This window comes from Gorilla gorilla, chromosome 19, assembly GCF_029281585.2.
Source record: "Gorilla gorilla gorilla isolate KB3781 chromosome 19, NHGRI_mGorGor1-v2.1_pri, whole genome shotgun sequence".
NCBI lineage: Eukaryota > Metazoa > Chordata > Mammalia > Primates > Hominidae > Gorilla > Gorilla gorilla.
In genome coordinates this window covers 36876599-36900567 of record NC_073243.2, presented here as the reverse complement: position 1 = coordinate 36900567, position 23969 = coordinate 36876599, and the positions used below count along the sequence as shown (strand labels likewise).

The 23969-nt window shown below is 37.1% G+C and overlaps 1 protein-coding gene across 13 annotated transcripts in view; it reads right to left on the bottom strand.

The window, feature by feature from the left end:
• The window catches only part of FAM169A (family with sequence similarity 169 member A), a 91110-nt gene that overhangs the window by 27755 nt on the left and 39386 nt on the right, over positions 1-23969 (bottom strand). For all 13 annotated transcript variants that reach the window (XM_055367824.2, XM_031003288.3, XM_055367828.2 and 10 more), the window contains one exon: positions 8421-8600. In XM_055367824.2, the coding sequence (XP_055223799.1) occupies positions 8421-8600 (180 nt within the window). The remainder of the gene's footprint in view (positions 1-8420; positions 8601-23969) is intronic.

Below are 23969 nucleotides of genomic sequence, written 5' to 3'. Positions count from 1 at the left end.
AACGGGGCTAGCATAACCTTGATACCAAAACACCAGCAACACAACTCAAGTATACAGTAGTTTCACTTATAAATAAAAATTCTAAATAAAAATCCCAAATAAAAGTTTTAACACGACTGAACAATAAAAATCCTTTAAAAATGTGCTTCGCTTTTTTTTGGAGACGGAGTCTTGCTATGTCGCCCAGGCTGGAGTGCAGTGGTGCGATCTCGGCTCACTGCAACCTCTGCCTCCTAGGTTCAAGCAATTCTCCTGCCTCAGTCTCCTGAGTAGCTGGGATTACAGGCACCCACCGCCATGCCTGGCCAATTTTTGTAAAAAAAGTGCTTTGCTTTTAAAGAAAAAAATGATTAAATGTTACGGAGGGACATAGAAAAACTGAATAAAAAGATTGTCAGACTCAAGAGTGTAAAAATACCAGTTCTCATCAAATTGATCTATAAATTCCATGCAATTCCAAACAAATCTCAACACAACTTATTTTTTAATGAAACTTAACAAAACTTGATCCCAAATTCAAAAATGAAAGAACAAAGGATAAGAAAATATTCAGTATGTACAACTATTATACATGAATTTAAAAGCTCCAAAAAAAAAAAAAAAGAAATAATATTCAGGTCAATTCTGAAGAAGAAAAATAAGGATAGAGACTTGTCCAAGTAGATACCAAGTATTTGAAACAAGTACCAAGTATTTGAAACCAAGCATTTAAAACCATAGTAATTGAAATAACCTAGTATTGACAGAAGGATATATAAACGGACTGGGAGTGGGAGGGAGAAGGAGAAGAAAAATACCAAAAAACAAACAAACAAAAAATCCACAAATAAGTCACAAAGAAACTCCACTAGGAAGGAACCACACGTACACTACAACTTGCCAAATGACAGAAAAGGCATTACACTTCAGCAAAGAATGGATAAACTACTAAAATAATGGTGCTGAAATAAAAATCCATATAAAAAAGCAATAAAGTCACATCCTGACCTCACATCAACATAAATTCTAAACAAATTCTAAGACCTAATGTGAAAAACAAAATGTTTAAAAGAAAACATAGGAGAATACCTCTAGGACATTAGGGTTCAGATGGATTCCTTACAAAAGACAAAAAAATCACAGTCCATGATGAAAAATTATGATCTATTAAGATTTAAAGCCTAGTATATCAGGACTGTGCAACAGAACTTTCTGTGATGATAGACATGTCCTGTTACCAGCACTGTCCAATACAGTAGCCACTAGCCCCATGTGACTACTGAGGAACTGAACTTAAACTTATATTTAAATTAGTGACTACTGTATTGAACTGCACCATTCTACATGAAAATGATACCAGAAAGACACAGATTAGGAGATACTTAGAGTAAAACAAACAATTAGTACTCAGAATATATAAAGAATTTCTGAAATTGAATTCAAAAGACAAAGTTATCCCAAAGAAAAACTGACAGAGACTATGAACAGGAATTTCACACCTAATGAAATCTGAGTGGTCAATAAACAAAGATAAAGATGATAAACCTCACTAGCTGCCAAGGAAAGATAAGATATGATTTTCACACCTGCGGGATATGACAAGCACCAAGAAGAATAAGGGAAATGGAAACACACACTCTGCTGGTGGGATAATAATTTTGCAACAGTAAAGTTGAAGAGACTTTTATGATCCAATTCTACTTCTAGGTATAAACCCTAACTCCTTATACAGATGCTCCCTGACTTACACTGGGGTTACATTCTGATAAACCCATCATAAATTGAAAATACCACTAAGTCAAAAATGCATTCACTACACCTAACCTATCAAACATCATAGCTTAGCCTCACTTACCTTAAATGTGTTCTGAACACTTACAGTTCAGAACACAGCCTTCAGCCTATAGCCGGGCAAAATCATCTAACACAAAGCCTATTTTATGATAAATTGTTGAATATTTCACATACTTTATTGAATACAGTACTCTGTAGAGTATTGGTTGGTTGCCCTTGCGATCACCTGGCTGACTGGGAGTTGTGATTGGCAGCCACTGCCCAGCTTCATAAGAGAGTATCATACCACATATCATTAGCAAAGGAAAAGATAAAAATTCAAATGACCGTTTCTACGGAATGAGTATCACTTTTGTACCATCATAAAATCAAAAGCCAAACCATCATAAGTCAAGGGCCATCTGTACATATGCAAAAAACATTTGTAACATTCATTACAGGACTACTTTTAAACTAGGATGACCGGACACAACCTAAGTGCCCAACAGTAGGGAAATGTATGAATAAACTGTAATATGTATGTAATAAAAATACTGTGTAGTATTTAAAACAAATGAATTATGGCTACCTAAATCAACATTGATAACTCTTTTAAAAATGCTCAGTAAAAATGTGGGCCAGTAAATGAACAAAATGATGCCACGTATAAAAAGTTTAAAAACACACTAAACAAGGCTAGGCACAGTGGCTCACGCCTGTAATCCCAGCATTTTGGGAGGCCAAGGTAGGCAGATCATGAGATTAGGAGTTCAAGACCAGCCTGACCAACATGGTGAAACCCCATCTCTACTAAAAATACAGAAAATTAGCCGGCCATGGTGGCTACTCAGGAGGCTGAGGCAGGAGAATCACTTGAACCCAGGAGGAGGAGGTACAGCCACAGTGGAAAACAGTTTGACAGTTCCTCAAAAAATGAAACACAGAATTACCGTATGACCCACCAATTTCATCCTCAGGTATATATTCAAAAGAAATGAAAGCAGAGACTCAAACAGGTATCTGTACACCAACATTCATTGAAGCATTATTCACAATAGCCAAAAGGTAGAAACAACCTAACTGTCCATCAATAGATGAATGCCAAAACAAAATACTGTATATTCAAACAAAAGAATACTATCCAGCCATAAAAAGGAATGGAATTTTGATACTGTATATGCTACAACATGATGGACCTCAAAGACATTATGTTTAGTGAAGTAAGCCAGACACAGAAAAACAAATATTGTATGATTCCATTTAGATGAGGTAGCTAGCATGGGCAAATTCATAGGGACAGAAAGCAGAAAACAGGTTACCTACCAGAAGATGGGGGTAGGGGAAAAGGGGAGTTAATTGTTTAATGCGGAGAAAGTTGATGTTGCAGATGATTGAAAAGCTTTGGATATAGACAGTGGTGATGGGTACAAAACACCGTGCATAAGAGCCACTGAACTGTTCACCTACAAATAAGGTATTATGTATAATTTTTTACAACAAAAAATGGTTTAAAAACTAAGAAAGCACACTAAATAATATTTTATAATGTTTACAGACATAAATATGAAACCATAAGTAGGAAAATAAACACTAACTTCAAGAGTGCAATTATCTCTGGGGAGGAAAGGAGAAAGCAGAGTGGTATTAGGGAAGGGTTCAAAGAGAACATCAATTGTATCTTTTATTACAATCAATAAATATTGTATTTAGTTCTCCCTTAAACTAAAACAAATATGGCAAAATCTTCACATTTGTTCAATCTAGACTTGGTACAGAAATTAGGACACTAGTCTATCATTTTTTTCCCTGTATATTTGAAAATATTTCTCATATGTTCTGGGTTTAGCTTCCAAAACTAAAAGGAAGGAAGAAGCTGGAGAAAACCAACACAACAGGCCACAAAACAAAACAAAAAGACATGGCTAATAAACCAACTGTTGAGATAAAATAGAACACTGATAAATACTTCCAAAAGGAAAGAAAAAAGGAGAAAGAACAAATGGGACAAATAAAGAATAAACAGTAGGATGGGAGATGTAAACTAAATAATTTCAAAACTTACTTGCAAAAAATGCACATGGACTAAAGAAAATGAAAAGGCCATGAGAAAGAATTAACAACACACACATATAACAACTCATATCCAGGATACATAAAGAACTCATAACTCGTCCGGGTATGGTGGCTCACACCTGTAATCTCAGCACTTTGGGAGGCCGAGGTGGGCGGATCACGAGGTCAGGAGATCGAGACCATCCTGGCTAACACAGTGAAACCCCATCTCTACTAAAAAAATACAAAAAATTAGCCAGGTGTGGTGGCAGGCGCCTGTAGTCCAAACTGCTTGGGAGGCTGAGACAGGAGAATGGCGTGAACATGGGAGGCGGAGCTTGCAGTGAGCCGAGACTGTGCCACTGCACTCCAGCCTGGGTGGCAGAGCAAGACTCCGTCTCGAAAAAAAAACAGAACTCATAACTCAGTAAGAAGGCAAGCAATTCAATACAACATAAGCAAAAGATGTGAACAAACACTTTACTTGTTCTACCCTTTTTTAGGGTAGATGATTATCCAGTAATCACATGAAGAGATACTCAAAAATCTTTAGTCTTCAGGAAAACGTAAATTGTAACCACATAATGAGTGGTTTCCACTTACTACTAGGAATGATTAAAATTAAAGAGATTGACAAAACCAAGTGTTGGTGAGTACACAGAGCAACCAGAACTTCCACATACTTATACTAACGGGAATGCGAAATGACATAACTACTTAGAAAATAGTTTTGCAACTTCTCAAAGTTAAACACAATCATAAAACCCAGTAATGACACTCTTAGGTATTCGCTACAAAGAAATGAAAACAAACGTCCATCATACAAAGACATTTTCATGCAGCTTTATTCATAATAGCCAAGAAAGGAAAAAACCCAAATGTCTATCAACAGGCAAATAAATTGTAGTATAATCAAAGGGAGGAATACTCAGCAAAATAATAAAAAATTTAAAAAGGAATGAAGTACTGAGACATGCAACATCAATGAGCCTCAAAAATAAGATGCCGGACATAGAAGTATAGATACCATGTATTTCCATTTTTCATGAAACTCTAGAAAAATCTAAGTGGTACTGACAGAAAGCACATCAGTGCTTGCCTGGAGTGAGAGTTTGGAAGGGAAGGAAGCCGGGAGACTGGTGCACAAAGGGAACTTTTGGAAACAAAGTTATTATCTATCTAGGTTGCGTCTACAGTAGCAAGGGTCCATATGTTTGTCAGAAGTCATCAAAATGTACACTTAAAAACCGGTACATGTAGGCTGGGCGCAGTGGCTCACGCCTGTAATCCTACCACTTTGGGAGTCCGAGGCGGGTGGATCACGAGGTCGGGAGATCGAAACCATCCTGGCTAACACAGTGAAACCCTGTCTCTACTAAAAATACAAAAAAATTAGCCGGGCGTGGTGGCGGGCACCTGTAGGCCCAGCTACTCGGGAGGCTGAGGCAGGAGAATGGTGTGAACCCGGGAGGCAGAGCTTGCAGTGAGCCGAGTTTGTGCCACTGCACTCCAGAGCCTGGGTAACACAGCGAGACTCCGTCTCAAAAAAAAAAAACAAAAACAAAAACAAAAAAACCAGTACATGTTATTGTATGTAAATTATAACTTAATAGATATTTGCCCTTTTTTTTTTTTTGAAACAGGATCTGGCTCTTTCCCTGAATCTGGAGTGCAGTGGCTCACTGCAGCCTTGAACTCCTGTACTCAAGTGATCCTCCTGCCTCAGCCTCTCAAGTAACTGGGACTACAGGCGCACACCACTAGGCCTGGCTTTTTTTTTTTTTCCTTGAGACAGAGTCTCGCCCTGTCACCCAGGTTGAAGTGCAGTGGCACAATTTTGGCTCACCACAAATTCTGCCTCCAAGGCTCAAGCAAAATCTGGTGACTCAGCCTTCTGAGTAGCTGGGATTACAGACATGTGCCACCATGCCCAGCTAATTTTTGCATTTTTAATGGAGATGGAATTTCACCATGTTGGCCAGGCTAGTCTTGAACTCTTGGCCTCAAGTGATCTGCCCTCCTCAGCCTCCCAAAGTGCTAGGGCTTTATAGGAAGATAGAAATTAGCTGATAATCATCTGTAAATAATTTGGTATTCAATTTATTTATCATTAGAATCACAGAAGAGAGTAAGTACTAAGGGATTCTGCCTGCAGTGGATGTCTTTGCATCTCTCCTCAAATTCAGTAAAGCAGTAATTAGGGGGTAATGCATTTTAGGACCATCCAAGGACACACAATGCCCATCCCACTCTCATGTATGGATTTAGAGAGAAAATATGATTCAAGATGGGCATCTAATTCTGTACTTGGTTCCTGTTTTCTGGATTGCTTTTGGTATTAAAGAAGGTGCGGAAGATTTGGAATAAAAATATATTTTCAGTGGAAATAAATGTCAACTGTTAGACTGAAATCAATAGTAAATTATACTTTATAAGAGTTTCTAGGTTAATTACTATGCAGCATTAAATCTTACTTCATTGAGTAGTTGTATACCTTTACACAAATTCAAAAACAAACCCACTAATGGTTTTAAATCACCAAGTGATATGTCCATAAAATGGAATACGGCATTGACAATAAATGGAACTATACGAATCCATATGGATGAATCTCACAAATATAAAGATGAGTAAAGAAAGCAAACTGTAGAATTCATACAGTATGTATTTATAGTTTTTAAATATATAAAGCAACCTGACATATTGTTTGAGAATACACACGTATGTATTACAAGTCTAAGAAATGTATGAGAAAAATAAAGCCAAGTTAGGTACAGTACTCATCCCAGGGAAGGGGAGTGAGTCTAATTGGGTAGAAGTACATAGAAGGCTTCGACCATATTGGCAACAAGCCATTTCTCATGGATGGTACATGCTGACATAGTACATGAGTATTTGATATCTTATTTTTATTTCTTTTTATTTTTTTGAGGTAAGCTCTCAATTTGTCACCCAGGCTGAAGTGCAGTAGTGCAATCTCGGCTCACTGCAGTTTCGACCTCCTGGGCTCAAGCAATTCTCCCACTTCAGCCCCTCAAGTAACCGGGACTACAGGCACAAGCCACCACACCCAGCTAATTTTTTGTAATTTTTGTAGCGATGGGGTTTTACCATGTTGTCCAGGCTGGTCTCGAATTCCTGAGCTCAAGCAATCCACCCACCTCGGGCTCCTAAAGTGCTAGAATTACAGGCGTGAACCACCATGCCCAGCCAATGCCTTACTTTTTAAGCTTTTTTCTTTTTTTAATTGAGGTGAGGTCTCACTATGTTGCCCAGACTGGTCTCAAACTCCTGGACTCAAGCAGTCCTCCCACCTCAGCCTTTGGAGTAACTGAGATAACAGGCATATGCCACCATTCCCAGCTTCTTTATTTCTTTTTGTATGTCTGAAATTTATTTTTTGTTAATTTTAAAAGCTACCATAAACAAGCCCCCCAAAATGGTCAAAGGATCTGAACAGATTTCTCCAAAGAAGATATACAAATGACCATTAAGCACATGAAAAGATGTTCAACATCAAAGCAAAGCAAAACTATGAGATGCCCCTGCACATCCACTAGGATGCCTGTAATAAAATATACAGATAACAAATGTTGGTGAGGATGTGGAGGGCTGTAATAAAATACACAGATAATAACAAATGTTGGTGAGGATGAAGATGTGGAGAAATTGTAACCCTCATATAATATTGCTTATGGGAATGTAAAATGCAGCAATCACTTTAGAACAAGTTGTGATACAGCCATACAATGGAATATTAATTGTCATAAAAAGAAATGAAGTACTAATTTATGTACAACATGAATGAACCTTAAAAACATGCTAAGTGAAAGAAGCCAGACACAAAAAGCCACATGCTGTATGATTCCATTTATATGAAAAATGTCCAGAATGAGTAAATCTACAGAGACAGAAAACAGATTAGTGGTTGCTACAGGATGAAGCGGAAATGGACGGTGACTGCGAATTGGTACAGGGTTTCTTTTTGGAGTGATAAGAATGCTCTGGAACTGCTGGCTATGATTGAACAACTATGAATATACTGAAAACCACTGAATTGTATACTTTTAACAGGGCAAATATTATGGCATATGTTGTTTTTTTTTGGTTTTGGATTTTTTTTTAGATGGAGTCCTGCTCTGTCACCCAGGCTGGAATGCAGTGGCATGATCTTGGCTCACTGCAACCTCCGCCTCCCAGATTCAAGCAATTCTCCTGCCTCAGCCTCCCAAGTAGCTGGGATCACCATCACGTGCCACCACGCCCAGTTAATTGTTTATTTTTAGTAAAGATAGTTTCATCATGTTGGCCAGGCTGGTCTCGAACTCCTGACCTCAGGCGATCCGCCCGCCTCAGCCTCCCAAAGTGCTGGGATTACAAGTGTGAGCCACTGTGCCCGGCAATTGTATGGTATATGAATTATATTTATAGTTTTTTAAGACTGCCAAACCCCGAGAAAACAAATACGTAAGGGCACATTTGCCAAAGTAAGTTCTAGAGAGCCTAAGGTTCCAAATTTATGTGATACTGATATATACACATTTACCGTATTTTGAAGAAACAAGTCGGAAGTGACACAAAGACAAGTTTATTATTTTTTAACTTAGTCCATTTACCTGTGTACATGAGAGAAGACAGTGGATACCGCAAGCCAAGCGCATCTTCGGTAAAGGAATCAACAAAGTCCTCCAGCATGTGAAGCCCAAAATCTTTACCTCTGTATTTCTTTCTTAGAAACATTGTATCAAGAACTGGCAATTGGTAACTTTGGGTAAGAAAAGAGGCACATATGCTTCCTGCAGTAATAAGAACAGAAACCCAATAATTTCTCACATTAAAAAATATACATACATTTAGTGACATGAGTTAACAGTCTTTCTAAAAAAAGTTTTCTATATCAAGAAACGTTAAATATATAAATGTTATAATATAGTGTTTTTCAGCTACTATTAGACATTATAATGTATAATGTGATAATGAAAGGAGCTATATATTTTATGTTTGCTAGTAGTATCATCAAATATAGGACAAATAGCTCAGTACCATATTCTAAAATATATACTTCACTATATGTATTATATATATACCATCACTGTCTATAGACTTATGCAACTCTAAAACTCATCAACTATTAAAATTTCAAATTTGAAGAGTATTTGAAGACTATCATTCCAACCTTAGTACCTGAATATCCTTTTTTTTTCCTTTGAGGATGTCTCTGATCTGTATTTTTTTAAACATTCATATTTTCCCTCTACATTTTTCCTAATGAGTACCATTTCATTTTTATCTACTTGATGATAGTAAAGAAGTGAATTAGTTCTCCAAATTTTTAAGGACTATAAATTGGGGCAAATTGGAAACATCTGTCTTAGACATGGATAAAATTTCCTGTAGATACAATGCTAAATACCTTTTGTATGTTTAAAGTTAAACAGGAGAAAAAATTTGTAGTTTCTATATATCTCTCTCCTTATTATACAGCTATGCTGATTTGTCTTTTAAGAACCCTGCTCTATATCTGGGTTTTGACCATTCCAATAGATGTATTAACTCCTTTAATATATCAAGGTAGTTTACAAGTTGAGGGAACGTGGTGGTGTGTCATACTTCCTGTTAATTTTAGAATTCATAGTTATCAGTCATTATTCTATCATTTTTGCCTCAAATAATCTATTATTCTCAGATTATTCATATGATTTTGGATAACTCCAATAATGTAGTTCAAACAAGAAACAAAATGTCAAACATCTCACAAATTGTCTTACCAATCATATCATTTAATGAGTTGATCAATATAACAACTTTTTTCAGTTCAACCAAGTAATATGAACTATTTATGACTGAATTGGATTACTTACACAACTTTCTGGAACAATCTCCGAGACTACCGACTAATTTAAATTTAGAATAGGTAATGCATATGGTAATATACTTAGATATTTTTATTTTTTTTCTTTTTTCTTTTTTTTTGAGATGGAATTTCACTCTTGTTGCCCAGGCTGGAGGGCAATGGCGCGATTTCAGCTCACTGCAACCTCCACCTCCTGAGTTCAAGCAATTCTCCTGCCTCAGCCTCCCAAGTAGCTGGGATTACAGGCGCCCACCACCACACCTGGCTAATTTTTGTATTTTTAGTAGAGACAGGGGTTTCACCATGTTGACTAGGCTGGTCTTGAACTCCTGACCTCAGGTGATCTGCCCCACCTCAGCCTCCCAAAGTGCTAGCATGAGCCACTGCACCCAGCCAATATACTTAGATCTTAATTGCTGACATTTAGTTAGGCTATTTCTAAGGGTCTAGATTTCTTGTACAAATCTAACAAGTAATCTTGTCAGAGGCGTTTGAACTAGCACAACTCCATCTTAAATAGGAACTGGGTAAAATGAGGCTGAGACCTACTGGGTTGCATTCCCAGACAGCTAAGGCATTCTAAGTCACAGGATGAGACAGGAGGTTGGCACAAGATGCAGGTCATAAACACCCTGCTGATAAAACAGGTTGCAGTAAAGAAGCTGGCTAAAATCCACCAAAACCAAGATGGCAATGAGAGTGACCTCTGGTTGTCCTCACTGCTACACTCCCATTAGCACCGTGACAGTTTACAAATGCCATGGCAACATCAGGAAGTTACCCAATATGGTCTGAAAAGGGGAGGCACGAATAATCCACCCCTTGTTTAGCATATCATCAAGAAATAATCATAAAAATGGGCAACCAGCAGCCCTTGGGGCTGCTCTGTGAAGCAGCCATTCTTTTATTCCTTTACTTTCCTAATAAACTTGCTTTCACTTTATGGACTCGCCGTGAATTCTTTCTTGTGCAAGACCCAAAAACCCTCTCTTGGACCCCTTTCCGGTAACAGTCTCATCAACAAGCTAACGCAACCATTATGTTTTTAATGCCTTGAAATTGAAGGGTTTTCAGAGTAACAATAGCAGTGATCATGAAATTAACACACATTATAAGTAGTGGTAGTCAAGTTTGAAGTACAAAGCAAAAATGAATGAGAAGAGAAAGCACTGTCTAGTTCTAGTTCTCAATACAAAGTCTGAGGATCTATGGTTGTTCATTACTCTACATGCTTCAGGCTCCTTACAAAAGAACACTACTGAAATGCAGAAAGTTTCTCATAAATTGATTTTTTTTTTCTATTTTCACAGAAACATTCCTTCTAGTAAAGGGAAATTCCAGTATCTCAGACTAGTGTTAAAATGGCCAGTTTATGGAACAAGCAGTGTGTTCACAACATTTAAATTTCTTCTACTATTTACTTGCCATGTACATGTTCCTTTCAGAAAATCATACTGGTTCTCTTCCTTCACCTACACTTTACATATTAATACTTCTGCTCTCCAGGGTCTGACTCATACAAATGCAATCAAATAAAAAGCACAAAAACTTTCCATATTATCAGGGACTTTTAAGATCCACCAAAAGCTGTGGATTTACCTAGTAAAGCAAAAACTATAACCTGCTGTCTTAGGTAAAGTTTTCATTAAATTTACTAGCTCAGATTACATTTAATTTAGCATTGCACATGTCAGATTTTTTATATTCCTCAAAATTCCACATTTAGTCTTCTCTTTTCTATGTGCTCTGAGTATTGTTATTCACCCCCCAAGACTTCTGCCATTTATCCAAATGCTGATGACTACTAATGTCTATCTTTAACCTCTATAAAGCATGAGACTTCAAAATCAAGAATGAAAGAGCTCATCTGAATGTAAATAAAACAAAATCTACTTGATCATCTCAATAGCTGGAGAAAAAGGATTTGACAAAACCCAACCTTTCATGATAAAAATACTCAACTTCCTCAACCTAATACAGGGCATCTACAAAAAAACCACAATTAACATGATAATGGTGAACCACTGGATATTTCCTCCTAAGATCAGGAAAAAGACAAGGATATTTACTCTCACCACTTGCATTTGACATTGTACTAGAGGATCTAGCTAGAATAATTATGCAAGAAAAAGAAAGAAAAGGCATTCAAGATCAGGAAGCTAAATGCAAAACAGTCTCTATTTGCAGGTAACATGATCTTACATATAGAAAATCCTAAGGAATCCACTTAAAAAACAAAACTATTAAAACTAATAAGTTCAGCAAGGTTGCAGGATACAAGATCAATATATAAAAATCATTTGTATTTCCATACATTAGCAATGAACAACCCAAAAAATGGAACTAAGAAAACAATTCATTCATAATAGCATCAAAAAAACAATAAATTTAACAACAGACATACAAAACTTGTACAATAGAGATTACAAACGTTGTTAAAAGAAATTAGAGAACACCTAAAATAAATGGAAAGACATCTCATGTTCATGGATCTAAAAACTTAATAGGCTAAGATGTCCATATTTCCCAATACAACCTACAGACTCAAAATCCTAGCGAATTGTTTTGCAAAAAATTGTCAAGTTCATCCCAAACACACAGGAAAATAAGGAGCCCAAATAGCCAAAATAATCTTGACAAAGAACTTGTCAAGACTGATTCACACTTCCAAATTTCAACTTACTACAAAGCTAGAGTAATCAGGACAGTATGTTACTGGCATGGGAACACATACACAGATCGAAGAAATAGAACTGAGGGTCCAGAAATAAACTTTCGTATTTATGGTCAATTGATTTTCAACAGGGTGCCAAGACAATTCTATGGGGGGAAATTATATATTTAACAAAATGCTGCTAGTACAACTAGATATCCAAATGCAAAATAATGATGTCAGGTACCTTCCTAGAATCATATACAAATTTTAACTGCAAATGGATTCTAAACCTAAATATAAGATCTAAAACTACTCAAATTCTTAGAAGAAAACATAGGTGCAAGCCTTTGTCACCTTGGGTTAGGCAGAGCCTTCTTAGATATAACACCAAAAGCACAAGTGACAAAAGAAAAAGTAGATAAATTAGACCTCATCAAAATTAAAAACTTCTGGGCTTCAAAGAACATCATCAAGAAAGTAAGACAACTCACAGAATGGGAGAAAACATTTCCAAAGTATGTATCTGACAAGGGTCTTGTATCTAACACATATGAAGGGCTCTTACAACTCAAAAAGAAAAAAAAAGACAACCCAGACTGAAACTAGATTAGTGGTTTCAAGGGACTGTGGGGTAAAGGAAATGGGAAGTGATTGCCAATTAGTACAGGGATTCTTTCTGAGGTGATGAAAATGTTCAGGAATTAGATAGTGGTGATAGCTGTATAGATATATGAAAACACTAAAAGTTACTGAATTCTACACCGTAAAAAAGTTAATTCTATGGTCTATGAATTATAACCGGATGAATCTCAAAATGTGCTGAAAGAACCCAGACCCCGCCCCCACCACCCAACTGCCAAAAAGAGTATATACTGTATGTCCTTATTTATATAAAATCCTAGAAAAAGCAAACTCATCTACACTAATAGGCAGCAAAGTGTTTCCTCGGGAACAAATGGGAGAGAGGAATAGATTACAAAAGGGCAAAGACAAGATTACAGATACGTTTATTATCTTGATTGTGGTGACGGTTTCATAGCTATATATATATATATGTCAAAGCACAATTTTAAACTTTAAATATGGGCAGGTTTTCGTATGTCAGTTATATCACAATAAGGCTGGGAAAAATGTTTTTAAAACAACCCAATTAAAAATGGCAAACGATGGCTAGGCGCGGAGGCTCACGCCTGTAATCTCAACGCTTTGGGAGGCCAAGGTGGGCGGATCACCTGTGGTCAGGAGTTCAAGACCAGCCTGGCCAACATGGCAAAACCCGTCTCCACTAAAAATACAAAAATTAGCTGGGCGTGGTGGCACACACCTATAACCCCAGCTACTCAAGAGGCTGAGGCAGGAGAATCACTTGAACCCAGGAGGCAGAGGTTGCAGTGAGCTGAGATTGCACCACTGCACTCCAGCCTGGGTGACAGAGCAAAACTCGTCTCAAAGAAAAAAAAAAAAAGGCAAATTATTTGAAATATTTCTATTCAAAGAAGATACACAAATGGCCAATAAGCATGCGAAAAGATGCTCAACATTCTTAGCCACTAGGAAAATGCAAATCAAAATTACAATGGCATGGCTACTTCGTATCTGCTAGGTGAACTATAATCAACATGACAAATAGCAAGTGTTGGCTAAGATGTGAAGAAACTGCAACCCTCACACATTGCTGGTGGGAATGTAACATGGTACAGTCTCTATGGAAGACAGTTTGGCAGTTTCTCAAAAGGCGAAACAGAGTTACCATATGACCCAGCAATTCCACAACTACATACACACTCCAGGAGACTTGAAGACATGTCCAAACAACAACTTGTATACAATTGTTCATATCAGCATTATTCAAAATAGCAACAATGACAAAAAACAGAAACAACCCCAAACTGTTATTTATCAACTGATAACAAAACTGGTGTATCTATACAAGGTAATACTATTTGGTCATAAAAAGGAATGAGGTGCTGATACATGGTACAATATGAATAAAACTTAAAAACGTTATGCTAAACAAAAGACGCCAGACACAAAAAGTCACATATTATTCATATAAAATAGATTAGTGGTTGTTGAGGGCTGGGGCCTAGGAGTGAGGAGGAAATGGGGAGAGACTGCTAATGAATAGAGTTTCTTTAGCGGAGGGATGAAAATTATCTAAAATTAGCTGTGGTAACGGTTTCATAATTCTGTGAATGTATTTTTAAAAACTGAATTGTATCCTTTTTTTTTTTTTTTTTTTTTTGAGGCAGAGTCTCATTCTGTTGCCCAGGCTGGAGTGCACTGGGCCGTCTTGGCTCAATGCAACCTCCGCCTCCTGGGTTCAAGCAATTCTCATGCCTCAGACTCCCTAGTAGCTGGGATTACAGGTGTGCAGCACCACACACAGTTAATTTTTTGTATTTTTAGTAGAGATGGGGTTTCACTGTGTTGGCCAGGCTGGCCTCAAACTCCTAACCTCAGGTGATCCACCCACCTCTGCCTCCCAAAGTGCTGGGATTACAGGCATTAGCCACCGCACCCAGTCTGAATTGTATATTTTAAATGGGTGAATTGTATGGTATATGAATATCTCAGGTAGTTGTTAAAAATGTAAAAACAAAATATCAACTTACAAGTGACTCCAATAAACCATTTATAATCAGATTTTGCAGACAGCCCCAAAACCTACTCTACCTAGTTTACCAATTTTTTTAGTAAACCTCGCCCCTACTCGCCCACTCTAGGAACTCATGTTTGACTCTTCCTTCACAGCCCACGTACAATCCATCAGAAATCCTGCAGGAATAACTTCATAACTAATCTCAAACATGATCACTTCTTACCACCTCTACCCCATCTCCCTTGTCTAAGCTACCGTCACCTCTCACCAGGGCTTCTACAACAGCCTCTTAGCTAGCTGAACTCAACCCTGCCATCTCTGCAGCACCCAGAACCCCTGCACCCAGTTTCCCACAGAGCAGCCAGATTTGCCTTTTTAAAAGACAAACCAGATGTTACTCCTATACCCAAAACCCTTCAATAGTTTCCCATCACCTCCAGAAAAAAATTCAAATTCTTTCTTTGGCCTAAAAAACCTTTCAGGATACAGTCCCTGCCTCTCTCCTAATCCATATCAATCACTATACTCTGGCCACACTGCTCTTACTATTTCTGAAGTATCCCAAACTTGTTTCTGTCTCAGGGCTTCTGCATTTTCAGCTCTTTGCCTGAAAATTTCTTCTCCTGATCTCACTATTCCATCACTTCATCAGACAGACTTCCCCTAACTATTCCGTTTAAAATAGTACCTGCTGTCCCACACGTTCTATTCTTTTAATTTACTTTGGTTGTCTTCACAGCATCTGACAGCATTTCATCTACTTGTCCATTCATTGCTATGTCTCCTTCTAAAATCTAAGTTCTAAGAGGACAGAGCTTACAAAATATCTATGACTATCTCTCAATTTCTTCCTCTTGCTCTTTCTCACACTTCCCCCGCCTCCCTTTCCCTATCTATATGCACTTAAGATCAACTTTTTAATAAATGAATAAATTTCAGCGACACCATTCAGGTCTATGTATTGAATTCAAGAACAGATATTCTGCCACAACTGAGTAGCTGCTTCTTCTCATAGAATCACCATTCATTCTTTGTCCACCCAGGAATATGCCTTCTCTCCCCTTAAAACTTAACACCTCATGAAGCCATCAGTGTGTGACTGTCTCCATTGAAGACATACATAAAGTGAATTTCAGATTCAGATTATCAGATTCAGATTATTCAGAAATTCAGATTATCCTCAGACGAGTGAACCTGTCATATACCACTAGGTATTCTCATTACAGTCTTCATGCTCTATAAATTAGTTAAGGCAATGCTAGCTGCCGTAACAAACCAAACCTGGAATGTTTAACATAATAAAAGTTCCTTTTTTGCTCAAATTAACAGTTACACGTTCCTGGGAAGTGGATGGTTTCCTCCTCACAATCATGCAGGAACTGTTTCAGTTACCTACTGCTGCCTAAAAACCAGCCCAAAACATATTGGCTTAGAACTAAAATTTATTTCCTATTTATCACAACTCTCATAGGGCATCAGCTAGGGCACTGGGATGGCAGAAGATCCAACGGCCTCACTCCCACAGTGGGACAGTCTGTAGTGGCTGCAGGTGGAAGAAACAGCTGGGCTTGTCAGCCAGAGTCTCAGTTCTCTTCAATGGAGCTGCTGGGGTCTCTTCACCTCAGAGTAGTCTCCAGGTCATTGTATTTCTTACATGGTGACTAGCTTCTAAGAGTGCCAAAGTGGAACCTGCCAGCCTTCTTAAGGCTGAGCACAGTGTTATGCATTCTCCTGGTTAAAGCAAGTTATAGGGCCAGCCCAGATTCAAACAGGCTACACAAGGATGTAAATACTGGGAAGTGTGGTCCACCAGGGCCACCAAGTTCCTTTTATCCTGTGGCTTCCTCATCCCTTACATCTTCAAAGTCCTCTGTATAGATGAGGAAAAGGAATGCATCTTAACCACTTTGATGCAAAGTCACATGCATCATCTTTTTCATTATTTTGTAGAGAACTAGTCACAGCCCCATGTAGTTGTAACAGTGACTGGAAAATAGAATCCCTGACTGGGCAGCTCTGGCCAATGATTAGAATATAGAAAATGAACCACAAATATTTTATGGACAGCTAGCAGCCTCAGCTAACTTTCCTCTTATCTCTCAGCAGATCAACATTTCCTTGTTAACTCTCAGGTCATCAGTGGTCACATCTCAGGAGATACTACCTTTTGCCAGGATACTCCCTCCAGTAATGTTTGGTTACTTTAGGCTGTTTTCAGTGTCATTTCCTCATACCAATATTCACAAATACACTCACTTTATACAACAGTTTTGACTGATCTCATCCACGCTGTAAAATTACTTTAAGTATTCTGGGGCCCACATAAATATCCATACCTCTTCCATGTGCTCCAACTTACATTTCTATGTTATGTCTACTTATATATGCCTTAGGGACACATATGCCCATGTCAAAATTGAACTAAAGTATTATCAAACTACTCCTCTTCTTCTATTCCCAATCTTAATTAACAGCCTCCCACCAATACCTAAGCACCCAAGCCAAAGCCATTCAGATTCATCACTAGTTCCTCCACCTCCCCCCCCCCCCACACACACACACACTATGGAGTCACCACACTCTGTCCACCTGAAACTCTCCCTCAGATGTTCCCTTCTCCACTCCTACTGGTGCTTTCCTAGTTCTGGTCCTTCATTCACCTGAACTACTAAAACAGTTCTTTTAATTGACTTCCCTGACTTTAAAATACAATTTTCCAAGTGCTCCAAATAGTATGTCCCTAAAATATTTAATCATGTTACTTCTACATAAAATTATTTGATAGCTTCCTGGCCAATAAAATGCCACACTTCTTAGTAGGACACTTAAGATCCTTTGCAATGGGACCTCCATCTTCACTTCTCCTACTTGTTAGTCCCACCACCTTATTCAGGATGTAATTCCAAATATGCCCTAAACTTTCATGACTCTCTGCCTTCTGCATATATTTATATTCCATTCATGTTTACCAAGAATATTCTTTCCCTTCCCCCTTCTCTTACTGACAAACTACTTACCCTTCAAAACTACTTTTAAATATCACTTTCCCAGTCACACCTCCCTCCAGGCAAAATTAACTACTCACTTTCAAAGACTGCTATTGTTGATACCTCAAATATATTACTTACAAAACTGAACTATGATTATCTAATAATACAGCTTATCGACTATGATGTTGTGGGTTTTACTGTCTCATCCACTAGATTTTTGGTGCTTTGAGAACTGAACCCATGACAAATCATCTTTGTGTTTCCACTAAAGTCAACTCTATCTCTCGAATAAACAGAACCCTTATTGGCAAGCATGTGGTTTTTCAGATAGCTAGAACTTCACCTAAACAAAGCAGCCATCTCGTTTCCCAATGATACATTTCAGGTAGCCACAGAGTAGGACTGGACTCTCACATGCCTTTGCACATTTCCCAAAGACAAGAATCACACCTAGACAGACTCAAGTCCTTAAAATATAATCACACTCTCCCAACAAAAAATTCAGCTGGGTTTCACTTTTAGCTACACTATCAATCCTTATAATTTTACATCACAATGTTTGTTATTCCTTAAAATAACCTTAAAAGGCCCAGAAATCTGAATTTTAGTGAACACGAAGTGAGTAATCTGTCCAAAAAAGTAGGGAAGATCATGGATATAGCCCCTAGTAAAAGGTCTGGAAGCCACAAGGAAAGCTGACTAGTAAATGTGGACAAGAAAAAATGCTTCCATTACAAATCACCTCAAATGAAGATTACAAAAACCAGAAATACACTTCCTGGTAGTGGTCATAAATCCCTTCAGTAGTGGGCTAAACTGACTTATAGTAGTTGTTGACTAGATTGTTCTTCCCCAAAATATTAAGTCTTCAAATTGGATCAAGGCAATTGACAGTTGAAGCCAAATAACAATGAGTACTTCAAAAATAGCGACTAATGATAGTGACCTCAATTGTGTTCTCTGAGCTTACCTACACTAAAATATGGTATGCTATTTACACAAATTTGCATCTTTATATACTTCTTGATATAGGCCAAAAGTCACAAAACTTCCACTGAATTAACCAGTGATTTGTATTATTTTAGTAACTGTATGAGACTTTTTCATTAATCTTCTAATTAGCATAGCCCTTTAACAGATAGTCCTGATCATTCCAGGCTGAGAAGGATTTATAAAGTTCAGCTAGTTTTGTGGTAGATAGTGATTACACTTCGGACATGGCCTCATTTTTTTAAATGTATACTTCTTGTTTTTAATCAAAGTTATCCATAACATTGTTTAGAATACAATAGTCATATAAGACTTAAGAAAAAAAAAAGCAGCTCTGTGACCACTTTCCTGATACACACACATACACACACACACACACACACACAAACACACTTTCTACACCCCAAAAGCAACCATTTTGAAGTCATTTAGCTGATATTTTCGGTATTTACTTCTACTTCTCTAAGTAACTTACTATACCTCTTGATTTCTATTTCTTGATTTTTCCATTTTAGGCATAGATAGCTAGAACTTGAAAGGTGAGAATTTAGCTCTTAAATACATTCACACACCCCAATCTCAACTCCAACATAAACACACTTCCCATACAAAAAACCCCAACACCCCTAAACAGTAATTTGTGATTTGTTAGATCAATTTTCAGTATTTACATTATGACTATATAAATGCTTTTGACAACTGAGCCATATAGTATACGATGAATTTTTATCTTTATTCTTACACTTTTTGATTTCCCTTAATAATATTTATTACTCTCTCTCTTATCCTCCAAAGTCTCCAGTAACTATGTAAATCTTATCCCAATAAGTTCAAATACATCAGGTATTCTATGAACTCTATCTTCTTAAATCAACGTCCCAGAGCTTTGTGATCTGCTCCAATCTAGATCAGTCAATCTTTAGAAAAAGAAATGTCCCAAAGAGCGTTCTGCAATGATGGAAAAGTTCTGTATCTACTGTGTCCAATGCAGTAGCCACTAGTCACATGTGGCCATTGAGCTCTTAAAATGTGGCTAGCATGACTAAGAAACTGAATTTTAAAATTTAACTTCAACAGCCACATAAAGTGGTTTTAACAAAGAGCAGCTCCACAACTGACATAGCTGTGATGTTGGATCTGCTGTGATGTTGGATCTCCTTTCTTTTCTCTCTTAGTTTCCTGATCCCATCTTTCCTTCTTGATTTTATCTTAGGAGAGCACAAACTCTACTCACTTTCAGAAAAGGGGTATATAAAAGGTAAATTGTTTTAAGACTGACAGTCTAGAAATTTCCTTCTTTCACTCTCACTCTTTATTAATTTGACGGGGCACAGAATACACTGGAAATCACTTTACCCTTGGTATCTTAAAGGCATTATTCCACTTCTAGTATTCATGTTGCTGTTGAGAACTCTAGTAACGTTTTGATTCTTGATCTTTTGTCTAAATCATTCTCTCACTTTATGGAGGCTTTCAAAATCTTTTCTCTATTCCAGATGCTCTGAAATTTCACAATAATCTTGGTATGAGTGTATCTTAATTCATTGTGATGGATGCTCAATGGGCCCTTTCAATCTGGAAATGTGTGTTCTACAGTTCTGAGAAATGTTCGTGAATTATTTTATTGGTGATTTTTTCTCCTCCAATTTGTTCTCTCCTCCTGAAACATGTATTATTTAAATAATCCCTCTAATTTTACCATCTCTTCCTATTTACCATCATTTAGGTTTGTTTTTTGTTGTTTCTGCACTCCTTTCTGATCAACCTCCTCAACTCTATCTTCCTTGTATTGGATTTGTTTTAGTTTCTAAGAGCTCTGTGAACACTCTTGTTCTTATTTCATAAATGCAATGACTAACTTTTCCAAAAATTTTAAGGGCCACATTTTTTGCAGTCTTCTCCTCCAAATCTCTTTTACTGTCTTTTGCTTTAATCACCATTTTTCACATCAGTGGCCTTCCTTACCTATGACTATCTGTTCATAATTAAGAATGAGATATTAAAAAGCTAATTAGAAGCTCTGTGTGTATGGTGGGGCTTGCTGGCAATGGACCTCACAGCAGGATGATATGGCTGGAGCCTTTCCTAGGGGAACCATTTATATTGGTATTTTTAGTTTCTTTTTTCTTTTGGCCTAGTCAAACTCCTCAAAGGAGACATTTTTGCTCATGTAGCCATAAAATAACTTTGAAATACCATATATTCACACATCCTTGTGATATCTAAAAATTTTCATCTAAGTTTCAATCAATAATTACAGAAGATGTTATTTCTGACATATTGTTGACTTTTAAAAAACTATTTTAAAAACAACTGTAGACTTATAGAAAAGTCACAAAAACATTACAGAGAGCTCCCATATACCCTTCACCCTAATGTTAACATCCTACATAGCCAAAATACTATTATCAAAACCAGGAAATTAACATTGCTATAATACTGCTAGCTAAACTACAGACTTTATTCAAATTTCACACATTATTCCACTAATGTTCTTTTCTGTTTCAGAATCCAATCCAGAATTCCTTCCTGCATTTAGTTTAATATATCCCTAAACTCTGGTCTTTGATAATTCCTCCATCTCCCCTTGTCACTCATAACCTTGACACTATGGGAGATTGTCAGTTACTTTATAGAATAACTCTCCTAATTTGGCTTTGTCTAATGTTTTCTCATGAATGAACCGAGATCATAAATTTTGGGCAAAAATGCTACAGAATGATACTGTGTCCTCAGTACATCATATATCATGGGATACATGATGTTGATATGTCTTATTACTAGTGATGTTAACCATAATCTGTTGGTTAACATGGTACCTGCCAGGTTTCTCTGTGTAAATTTACCATTTTTCCCTTTGCAGTTAATAAATAACATTGACTTAAAGAAAAACAAAACTATTACATCCTTCTTTTATATGTATCAAATGGACTCTAGAAACTATAATCAATGTGATAACTGTTACCATCCATTGAACAAACTATTCCTTAACACAGTTTTACACTGTTCCTTCTTCTCCTTGCACTAATATTTCTATGATATTTATTCCACAGAATGTTATCCTGATGTAATATTTTTATGCATGGAAGTTTACTGATTATCCAATCATTTTTCTCTACAAGAATATATCTGTATATAAATTCTAAAAATATCTCGTGATCCTAATGTTCTAAGTATTGATCCAAAAGAAATTTGGAATTATTATAATTATTATATTAGTATACAACAAATCAAAACACATATATCAGGAAAACTAATTACTAAACAAAAAAAACAAAATATTATTTTAAACACAACTGTTAATGAAATAGATGGAGCTTATCTTTTTTTTTTTTTTTTTTTTTTTTGAGATGGAGTCTCTGTCACCCAGGCTGGAGTGCAATGGTGCAATCTCGGATCACTGCAACCTCCATCTCCCGGGTTGAAGCGATTCTCCCACCTCAGCCTCCTGAGTAGCTGGAATTACAGGAACCCGCCATCGTGCCCGGCTAATTTTTGTATTTTTTTTTGTACAGACGGAGTTTCACCATGTCGTCTAGGCTCATCTTGAACTCCTGACCTCGGGTGATCTGCCCGCCTTGGCCTCCCAAAGTGCTGGAATTACAGATGGGAGCCACCATGCCTGGCCTGGAGTGTATCATTTTTTAATTGGTTTATGAGTTCATGAATTACTTACTAGCAGAATGAGACAAAGTTCGGCATTAATCTTATTCCTATTTTTTTATTTTTATAGATATAAGTGCTTAAGAACCTTGTTCAAATAAGAAGGAACCAGAAAACCCTTCGTTATAGCAATGTAAGTGTCCTTAGTTATGTGCCACATATCACACGGTGATCTATTATAAAAAATTATCTTTAATAATCTGGCATTATTAAACACAACTCAATTAAATCCTCTTTCATTTTTGTTGAAAACAAACAGAAACCACCTGACTTACAAAAGAATATCATCTAATTATATCTAGTCACTTTTACACTACTACAAAACTATTTAGAGGCCTCTCCCTGCCTTCTTTTTTCTTTTTTTAAAGTGGGACTTCCAGACCTTTTTACAACTCCAGATTAGCAAGATAAAGGTTAGATGAAAGATATACCTTCATTTTGTAAAATGGGAGAAGGAAGATAATTTATTGCCTAACACAAATGTTGCCACCATACCTGAAAGTCTTCATGTGCCCCCAGGAGCATGTCTTTTCCCAGAGCAAGGCTGGGGTAACTGTCCAGCTGTGCTGCATTAGGGAAGGAACTTTCAGCCAATCCTTTTCTAAAGCTCCACCTCCCAGAAGTAGCTAGTGTTATAATGACTGAACTTTTTAAAGGTTCTAAAATATAAATGTGGTGCTTCCTGCCTTGGGCAATGGCATCTTAGGATTCAGTTACTACATAATCTACCCTTTTCCCAGATTATAAAGTTTTGTTGCTGTTACACTCCCCTCTTATTCACTTCGTCATGTGGGATTTGTGCTGTTTAAAAATGTCTTTGGTGTCATTCTGGTGGTGTTGCAAGAGAGAGTAGAGGCTGAGGCACGTGTTCAACCCACCCTCTTTAACCAATGCATTAGCACTATAGCCACACCCTGCCTACCACTAGCAATATAAACTCCTCAACATGCCATCCAAATTTTCACTATAAAATTCTGAGAAAAGTTTGCAAGAGTACATGTATGACTTATACAGACTTTGAATACAAAGTTCTATGCCTGAGGTCAATGAATTCTGAATGGTGTCCTGAATAAACTAAAAATATTACATAACACTTAGTATAGCAATTATTGTAAAACTCAGTATAGAACAATTTTTTTCTTCTTTTACGCTCCCTTCTGTGTCATAAAAAGGCTTTCTCTGCAGTTTTCATCCTTTTATAAACTATTTTTGCAGGTAAGTTTTTGTTACACATGAAGTACTCATACGGAACGACTATAAAATATCTGATTTTGCAACCATGAACATTTTCTATTATCTTTCATCAAGTGCTTTCCTTTAAGTCTTTAGTGCCATACCATAAGACAAAGGTATTTGTGGATTTAGCATCTATGGTTTCTTGTGAATGCAAGGCACCACGCAGGTCCAAGA